This window comes from Piliocolobus tephrosceles, chromosome 9 (genome assembly GCF_002776525.5).
Source record: "Piliocolobus tephrosceles isolate RC106 chromosome 9, ASM277652v3, whole genome shotgun sequence".
Classification (NCBI taxonomy): Eukaryota; Metazoa; Chordata; class Mammalia; order Primates; family Cercopithecidae; genus Piliocolobus; species Piliocolobus tephrosceles.
Window position 1 is genome coordinate 103,974,520 of NC_045442.1, and position 10,439 is coordinate 103,984,958.

At 40.1% G+C, this 10,439-nt stretch overlaps 1 protein-coding gene across 2 annotated transcripts in view; it reads right to left on the bottom strand.

Moving 5' to 3' along the window:
* The window catches only part of RAB18 (RAB18, member RAS oncogene family), a 36,124-nt gene extending 26,915 nt beyond the window's left edge, over positions 1-9,209 (bottom strand). The window contains exons 1-2 of one of the 2 annotated variants that reach the window (XM_023194625.2): positions 8,877-9,209; positions 3,344-3,399 (exon numbers count right to left, since the gene is read on the bottom strand). In XM_023194625.2, coding sequence (XP_023050393.1) covers positions 3,344-3,399; positions 8,877-8,944 — 124 coding nt within the window. In that variant the 5' untranslated portion in view covers positions 8,945-9,209. The remainder of the gene's footprint in view (positions 1-3,343; positions 3,400-8,876) is intronic. The other variant, XM_023194626.3, reaches the window with a different exon arrangement.
* Positions 9,210-10,439: the final 1,230 nt, after the last annotated feature.

A 10,439-nucleotide genomic window follows, 5' to 3' on the forward strand; every position in this document is an offset into this window, starting at 1 on the left:
CACTTGAATCTGGGAGGTGGAGACTGCAGTGAGCTGAGATCATGCACCACTGCACTCCGGCCTGGGCAACACAGAGAGACTCTCGTCTCAAAAAAAACAAAAACAAAAAATACATATATATACATATATATATATATACATGTTTTACCTAAGGCAGAAAGTAATCTGATGCTTCAATGTAAAAGATACTTTGTTCAACATATTCAAGATCCAGGGCCTATTTGAGGAACAAATTATATATATTTTCACCAGCATACTATAATCTTAATATATGTCTTTGCAGAAGACAAAGCCTTTTTAGTAATAAAGACAACCCACGATTTGGCATGCTACAAGTCCCCAAATTCCATTTGAGTTTGTAATGTAGACAGTTAATATTATATGTATGTTCATTCCTTCAGTAAAATTTTAACTTTAGGCAAGTTTATTTTTCTGCCAGTTGCTACTGCTCTCCTCCTGGCTAGCCATTACCAATATGTACTTAGACAGGTTTTGACCAAAATAAGGTTTTACTACTAAGTAATTTTTATAGGAGTAAATAATACACCAGTCTGGGCATAGTGGCTCACACCTATAATCTCAACACTTTGGGAGGCCCAAGGTGGGTGGATCACTTGAGGCCAGGAGTTCAAGACCAGCCTGGCCAACATAGCAAAACCCATCTCTGCTAAAAATACAAAAATTAGCCAGGTGTGGTGGTGCATGCCTGTAGTCCCGGCTACTTAGGAGGCTGAGGCACCAGAATCACTTGAACAGAGAGGTAGAGGCTACAGTGAGTCAAGGTTGTGCCACTTCATTCCAGCCTGGACAACAGAGCAAGACTCTGTCTCAAAATAATAATAATAATAATTAATTAAATAATAACAATAAAGCCAAATTACAATGGATTTTGAATTAGTGTTTTAAATGATTCCCTTTCCTATGACACAAATAACAGTAAATCTGTAAATGTTAATATCATGCAAAAGCTAAGTAATGCCTAATTTATTGAAAATTTACAGGCACCATGAGTTCATATGAAGAAAAAGAAACAAACAAACATGAGCTCCTCCTGAGTTGGGCATGGTGGTGCATGGCTGTAGTTCCACCTACTTGGGAGGCTGACGCAGGAGGATCGCTTGAGCCCAGGAGTCTGAGGCCAGCCTGGGCAACACAGCGACACACTGCCTCATAAAAAAAGAAAAAAAAAAAAAAAAAAGAGCTCTTACTTACAGAATTCCAAACAAGATATGTAGAGAGAGTGATGGCATTTTTTTTAAAATCCCCATTTGATAACAATCACAGTTGGAATGACAAGATCATATACTGTCCTTATCACTTGTCACAGGCAAGAATTATCAATGGATGCTACAACAAGAGGGCAAAAAGTGTCAGAAGGAGGATACCTATATAGTCTCAATGTATCTCTCTACAATAAATATATATATTAGTTATGAAGGGAAAAATACTAACTTCACAGAGGAGTAAGCTGGCATATATCACCTTAAGTAACCAAAGTCCCACCACTAGTAAATGGGATAAATAGACACAATGTGCCTCCTGACACTATGCTCTGAAAAACACTTCTGTGGAATTCCTGCCAAAACTGCATAATCTGAATCTAACTGTAAGGACACATTGGACATACACAAATTGAGAGACATTCTACAAAATAATTATTTACTCTTCAAAAATGTCAAGGCCCTGAAAAGGCAAATAAAGACTGATGAATTGTTGATTAAAAGAGGCTAAAGAGGCTCGACACGGTGGCTCAAACCTGTAATCACAGTACTTTGGGAGGCTGAGATGGGTAGATCACTTGAGGTCAGGAGCTCGAGACCAGCCTGGCCAACATGGCAAACCCTGTCTCTACCAAAAATACAAAAAATAATTAGCCAGGCGTGATGAGCCTGTAGTCCCAGCTACTCGGGTGGCTGAGGCAGGAGGATCACTGGAACCTGGAAAGTGGAGGTTGCACTGAGCTGAGATGGTGCCACTGCACTCCAGCCTGAGTGACAGAGCAAGACTCTGTCTCAAAAATAAGTTAATTCATTAATTAAATGAAATAAAAGAGGCTAAAGAGAAATAACTAAATTCAACGTATGATCCTGGACCCGAAACAATTATTTGTCTTTTGGTATATGAGACATTAATGGAATAACTGATAAAATCTGTGAATAGACAATAAAATGTATCTATGTTCATTTAAGAAATACACATTAAAGTATGCAGACATTGAAGACATCATGTCTACAAACTACTCTCAATTCATTTTTTTAAAAAAGAATACTGTGTGTATGTAGAGAGAGAATGATAAAGCAAATGTGACAAACATTAACATTTGGAGTAATTTAATAGGATACACATGAATTATTTGTGCTATTTTTACAAATCTGTGAGTCTGAAATTGTTTCACAATAAAATTTTAAAAATAGACACACAATAAATGAAAACAAATAAAGGCAGTTAAGAAAAACTCTTTATTTTCCCTGACAATAATGCTAGGATCATCTTTACTATATTCTCCTCATCAGATCATGAAATTTTAAAGCTGAAAAAAAAAGTATTCTCTCTCCCCAAATCCTCCCAATTTACAGATGAAGTTAGTAAGTCAAGTGACTTCATCAAGATTACACATAATTCAAGGCAAAGCCAACCAAGACTATTACCTAGCTCTGACTCAGCTCAGCTACCTTTCAACTATTCCAAGTGGTCTCTTCATCCCTTTACGTTGTCTCCAGTCTAAACACATGATACCAAAATACTTACCTCTATCTTCTCATATATTCTCATAAGTTAGTGTGACTAACCACTTTCAGGCAATCTAAATTTTATCCTTAAAAGGCATTTAAGGATCATTGCTCCTAACAATCCTTAATAACTAGTATCAATACATATGTGAAGATAAGAATACATGTCAAACACTGTAGCAAATGCTGAACATACAAAATTAACACATTCTGTTAGGTCCATGATGACGGAGACTAAGTTTGTTATTCAATATTATAACCCCTCCTCTTAGTAGCAGTCCCTGGCATACAATAAGTATTCAAATATAACTGTTATATATTACAAAATAAAAGACAATCCCTAGTATAGGAAAGAAATGTGTGTACCGATAATCACATTAGCAGTTTTAATAAAGTACCATGAGACAACAGATAAGGAAGTTATTTTCTCTTGGTAAGATCTAGAAAGGCTTCAGAGATTTAATGATACCAAAATAAGTCTTGAAGGACAAATAAGATTTCAACAGACATGGAGGCAGTGGGGTGGTGAGAGGAAAGTAGAAAGATTTAGATTAAAAAGGCCAAAGGCAAGAAAACACTGGCCATTTCTACAGAAATTTTAAACACAGGCTTACCTATTGTTGCTGCAAGTTCTGGATCAAATGTATCATCTGTGAACCTCAAGAGCAGGCTGAAAGAGATATTAAAAAGACAGGTTGGGAACTTGAATTTTCTCATCATATGATAAATGTGTTCATGACTATTTGGTCACACATTATTAGATGCAGATAATAAATGATGTAGGCCTGCTCTTAGAGCAGGTATACCCAGAAAAATTAAATTACTAACTAGAGCAGGTATACACAGAAAAATTAAATTACTAGAAAGGCAATTTAAAAATCCCAAGAGCAAAGTAGTTTACTATTAAATATATTCCCCATGGTCTCCTACACAATCCCCCAAGTACAAAAGGTGGGGGTTTTTGTTGTTGTTGTTGTTTTTTAACTGTTCTGGTATGTCCTTCTGAGAAAATGATACTAGCAGCATGTCATGCTTTAACTGATATAGATGAAAAGGGAAAAAATAAAGTCCCTTAGAATGCAACAAACTAGCTTTTAAAAATCTGATTGTGTAATCCACTCTGATTCAGCAAAACCAGAAACATATCAAAGCCGAGCATTCTGTAACACGCAGTATGGCTACTACCTAACAGAAGATATAGTAAAAAGAGAGGTAAAAAGAAAGATCACAGGACAGAGTAGGTAGACTCGGGCAAACACTAGGTAGAGTGTATAAAACCAAGTAGGCAACTGGAGGCTACTGGAGGCTTTTAAAGAAAGCTATGACAAGTACTGCTCTTTGTTTTAAAATGTTAATACTAACAAAAAATAGAAGAAAATCAACAGAGGACAACTGCCAAGGTTATGGTGAGAGAGAACGAAGGACTAAACCTAGGAAATGATAAGAAACTAGAAAGGAGGGATAAAAGATAAAGACGCCAAGGGATAAAAAGGGATAAAAAGCTAAAGACGCCAGATTAGAAGGGTACTCTAAGATTTTACATCTTCCAGAATTATTTTACTTACTATGAAGCAGAAGTGTCAGTTATTAGAAGCTCTTCAAAAATGAAATCTAAGCTTTTGTTAAAGCCCTTGATTTTAAAGTCATTCAACCTTCCCTCGTGTTAACTTCTGAAGTATAAGACTATCCTAATTGACCTGTTTGCATGAATAAAATCAAAGAAACAGCCATCAGGTATCTAAATTATAGAAAAATCTTATGACTCTTTCTATAGGTTGTGATTACTGCTGGCAGAGGTATGTTTTGTCCATAGAGTTTTTGCAAAACATAATGGCCTCCTGGTAGTTTCCAAACCCACTGTCACTAATTATATTTGAAGGGTTAACTCTCCCTTACTGGTTTTGTTTTCTTCTGTTTACCATAAAACCAGCATCACAAAATCAAAGTAAAACAGAAGAGTCAAATTCTAGATTTATCCACCTAACATCTTGACTACATTTACTTACTTGGAACGTAGGTAACAATACTAGTAAGACTCTTAAAGACTACCTATAAAATTTTTCTTTTCTCCCAACATACTCAGTTAACCATAATTTAAGAAAAGATACATAATATGTACATGTGGTCACCACAGAAAATATTACCACAAAAACTTAACATTACCTTGTAGACTAGTTGTAATAATATCATAATAATACAATAATTATGATATTGGGTACTATTTACTGAACATATGGCAATGTGCAGACACAAAGTCAGAGGTTTTTCTCTCATAATTGCTAATCCTTAAAAGGCCTTTGTTAATAACAGTACTTTATCAGGAGAGGCAGGGAATTGGTGGCATGGTGTGAAGCAACAAATTTTTATACAGGCTATGGGTACACATCAGATCTTAGATGGGGTACCCTGGTAGCCCAAAAAGTATTCTAAATTCTATGTATGTCTTTTTCTAGGCAGAGAGTCCATTTCTCTATCAGACTTTGAAAGGGGAAGAGAGTTCATTTCTCTATTAGATATTGAAAGGAACTAACAATCTCAAAATAATTAAGAAGCACCTTTTTTTTTGTCTCACTCTGTCACCCAGGCTGGAATGCAGTAGCACAACTGCAGCTCACTAATCCTCCCACCTTAGACCCCCAAGTAACTGGCACGACAGGTGTGCATCACCATGGCTGGCTAATTTTTTTATTTTTATTTTTTTTAGAGGCATGGTCTCGTTATGTTGCCCAAGCTGGTCTCGAACTCCTGGCCTCAAGAGATCCTCCTGTCTCAGCCTCCTGAGTAGCTAGGATTACAGAATGAGCCACTGCACCTGGCAGAAGCACCATTCTTATAGTATTGTATAGTTACACCCTCATATTTTCAAAGTTAAAGGAGCAAAATGCTTTCCATGCAGAAGTAGAGATGGAAGGAGTAACTATCACCACGGCACTTAGATGCGACCAAATTTATAATACACAGTGTGATTACGACTAATCTGCATTTTTTAAATTTACAAATGAAATTCACCAAAAAAAAAAAAAAAATGTGAAGGCAAGGGGCATAGGAGGGACAGCAATTTAGATAATAGGTCTCTCTAATCCCTTTCAGTTCTTGATACGTTCTGCTACTCTTTACCTCACCAGGCCTAGCCACAGAATCCTAGTCTTAAACATTTAGGGTCTGAGAGGTTTCTATTCCAACCCCCTCACTTTTGAAATGAAGGCCTACAGCATTCAAGTATCACACACACAAGGTCACACAAGTGGCAGCCCCAGTTTCATAATCGTGATCTCCTGACTACTATCACATACCCTTTAGACTCTCACACTATGAAATACACTAGAAAGTAATCCACTAATTCGGATTAAACATATCCTTTGTTTTCCCCCAACAACACAAGTGCTATCTCACTTCCACTAGCTCCAGCTCTGTAATGAAATAGAAACCAACTTGGTTAAAACAATCCTTTAAGATCATATCCACGACAAACGTTTTTGTGCTAATTCACTTTAAAAGGCATAGACTTCTATTTTAGTGGAGCCATTTATTCTCATCTTATCCAGAAACATAAGTGTTCAAGATTGCTTTCCATAGCATATCACATAGGCAAATAATGTATATCTAGCTAGACAAATAAGACAACTTTCTCACTATATGTAATCCTTTCACAAAAGAAACAAAGTGTCAAAATCTTGCTGCGAGCAGTTGATAATCCATTGCCACGTATTGAGGAAAAAGTTTAAAACAGATTAGGCCCATGGTAAATGTGTTTCGGTGACATGAACTAGGGAGACTTATAAATCCACTTAACAGGCCTTACTCTACAAGGAGAACCTTGGTTGGGTGTCATGGCTCTTGTCTGTAATCCCAGCAATTTAGGAATATGAGGCAGGAGATTGGCTTGAGCCCATGTACTTGAGACCAGCCTGGGCAACACAGGAAAATCCCATCTATGAAAAAAATTTTAGAAGTAGGGCCGGTTGTGGTGGCTCATGCCTATGTTCCTAGCACTTTGGGAGGTCAAGACAGGAGAATCTGTTGAGCTCAGGAGTTCGAGACCAGCCTGGGCAACACAGTGAGTCTTCCTCTCTATAAAAAATAAAAACACTAGTCAGGCATGGTGACTTGTGCCTATAGTCCAGCTACTCAGAAGGCTGAGGTGGGAGGATCACTTGAGCCCAGGAGATTGAGACTGCAGTGAGCTATGATCATGCCACCGCACTCCAGTCTGGGTGACAGAACAAGACCCTGTCTCAAAAAAACAGCTGGTAGAGCAGAGGCGTTTTGTTTATATACTCCAGTTAAGCTTCCAGAAAATTTTAACACACCCTAACTTGTCATCCATGCAATACATTTAGAAAAAGTGCTAACAGACCATGTATCGGGTTGAACTAGATGAAATGACAATCAACCATTCTTGACTTCAAAAACTAATTTCATATGACTGAACTTAAATGAGAAACATGTCTCAAGGAAAAAAGGAGAAAAGAAAAAGAAAGATCACAAGGCTATGAAATTCCTATTAAGACAATGTTTACATTAACTTTTTAATCCTCAAATATGTATGTGCAATAACAGATGATCATGTAAATAATTTTACTCATCCGTTTTACACACACACCGACAAATCATGCTGGTTTGTTAATTCATAGTATTTCATTATTCTATTCCTTGGTATGTGCAAATCCTTCATTCCGGTAGACACAGAGTACATTACATGAGGAACACTATGAAAATGTGTTGTCAAACTGGTGGCTCACGCTGGTAATCCTAGCACTTTGGGAGGCCGAAGTGGGCGGATCAGGAGGTCAAGATCGAGACCATAGCCTGGCCAACATGGTGAAAATCCATCTCTACGAAAAGTACAAAAGTTAGCTAGGCATAATGGTGCCCGCCTGTAGTCCCAGCTACTCGGGAGGCTGAAGCAGGAGAATCGCTTGAACCCGGGAGGCAGAGGCTGCAGTGACCAGAGATCGCGCCACTGCACTCCAGCCTGGCAATAGAGCGAGACTCCGTCTCAATAAATAAATAAATAAATAATATCAGAATATATTACATAAGTTTTCACATTCTGAAGAAGCTTTTAAAAAGTAAGACTTTACGAAGTGACTTACAAGTTATTTGAGGAGAGCTTTCATTCTAGCTTGTAGAATGAAGGCTACTTCAATTTATGAAATATAAAAAATCATTTGAAAGATATGTGTATCAGAAGGTATAGCTAAAATATGAAACTGATTCCAGCCCCCGGAGTGTAAATGTGGTTTAAGGATCAGGACGGCCTTGAACATAACCTACTCATAATCAGATGGCAAGAATGACATCACCTGGAGAACTCTGTTCCAAGACCTGGATGAAATCACAACCCTCTAGCAACATCCACTTAGATTCATGTCTACCTTATACTCAACTCCACTGTCAATATTATTTTCCCCAGGGAAAAAAGTCAAAAATGAAAAGACAACACTTATTTTCTGTCTCCATAGGATGTGGCAAAATGAGAAATAACAATTACATTTTATTTTCAAAGGTGACCCACGGCTGAAGCACTCGGACCTTACACTAAAGCGAAATTTTCCAGCAGTCACAAGATCCAGGAGTACTTTCACAGCCGACTAATAAAAAAGTAAAAGAAGCGACATTAAGCTGCGCCCGAACAGGCCAGGAATAGGACCTAAGGCGTCACGAAACTTCCCGAGGACATTATGTATTTAGAGAAGGCCCCACAGAAACCCTCAAGTGGGAAAGTTATGTCTCCCGGGTCTCGGGGTGACAGGCAACCTGAACCCCGAAGAGCTCGAGGCAAGGCGCCCCCCGGCCAGATTCGGGCAAATACCAGCCCGCCACGCCCTGAGCTCCGCGCAGCAAACCGGCCGGCGGAGCGGCGGCCCTTGGAATGGTGTTTTCTCGGCGCCACAGGAGGGAGAGCGACCCAGAGAACCTGGGCCTGGCAGAGGCCGGGAACCTGGCAGGCGCGGGTGGGGAGGGGGAGCAGAAGCCGCGGGAGAGCGCGGCCCAGAGGCCGAGGAGGGCGCAAGTGGAGCCGGCCCGAGCCCGGCCCGCGCCCGCCGCCGCAGTTTACAGTCCCAGTCGCGGCCCAGGAGACAGCAGCCACCGGGACAGAAAAGAGCCCAGTCACCCTCGTCATGACCCGCAAGCCCGCCTCACCTGGACTTGCCCACCCCACTCTCGCCAATGATGAGGATCTTCAGGGTGGTTAGCACGTCCTCGTCCATCCTGACCCCGCTCCGCTCCGACCCCAGCTGGCCGCCCCGGTGCGCCTCTCAGCCCTTCAGCAGAGTGAGCTGCTGCGCATGCGCATCGCTCCACGGCTGCCACCTTCCTTTCACACCGGGTGTTCAGGCTGCCGAAGCCCTGGACGCCCCAGTTCCGCCTTGAGGTAGCTCCACGGCTGCGCAACCCAGAATCCCCGGCGTTTTTCCGGACTGCGTGTTCCTCCCCTGCGCAAGCGCAGGTGAGGAGAGCTGTGTGTGACTTCGTTGGCTTCTACAAGAGGTCTAGCTCCGCCCCAACCTCAACCTAACCCTCCTGTCGAGTCAGTGGGAGGACTGAGTCAGGAGAATATCAAGCTATTTTATTTCAGCAGCTGCTCATAACAGCTGCACTGCGGTGGGTAAAGCACTGTGCTTGAAGCAGATTATCTTAAATTTAGGTCCACCTCTACCTTATAACTGCCTGTCATACTACCCGGCTTTCTGAGCCTTTCTCCATCTCTGAGAGACACAGTAACACTTCTTAGAACATCTGCTTCTTATTGTTATGAAGGTTATATGAGTTAACTTGTGAAGACATATTGTTAACCAAAGCGCTCTATAAAAGGTGTGATCAGGTATTAACCTGCTGGCTTCCCCTCTGTTAGAGTGGAAAGCACCCTCCACACCCTAATTCATCTTGAAATGGAGGCCTAGACTTCGGGTAGGTCAAGTGCATTACTTCTGGCAGTGCAACTTCAAGCCATCTCTTCCTCCTCATAAGAACTGCTACACCCACACTGCAGGAAGTGTATGTCTACACCTTGCCTCCTGCATTAAGTTGTAAATCTTAGTGAAGACACCAAACCTCATTCATAATACTTAGCACAGTGCCTGGTACATGGCAGGTGCTCAATAAACCTCAGCTCTCTTGTCTGATTTCCTTGTACCTGCAGCTAATGTCATATACAATAGATATTTGATTAAAGACTACATATAAATAAAATTTCAAATGTTAAGAAATTAATTTGTTAAATAGCTGGAAAAGCCCTTTCAAAAGATATCCAAATGGCTTCACCTCCCTCAGGTCTTTGCTCAACTGTTGCATTCTTAAAGAGGCCTTCCCTGTCCATTCTACTGAAATATGCAAATCCCTCCAGCATTCTCTAGACCTCTTTACATTGTTTTTCTGCATAGGACTTAACCACTCTCTGATACACTATATATTTTACTACTTTATTAGAAGTCTCATGAAGGCAAGGATATTTTATTTTGTCTACTGGTATGTCTTCAGTATCTAGAGTACTTCCTGGCACATAATGTGTGCTAAATAAATGTATCCTGAATGAATTAATCGAATGAATGTTGTAGAGTCCATTCCTAACCTTAGAGAATAATATCAATGAAACAACCTCCCCTTCTCATCAAATAGCCCTTGAAACTTCAGTCAAGTCTATCTAGCTTACTTTTCATTACGACAAAAAGACCTTATTTATGAGGTTCACAGTATTGTCAAGCT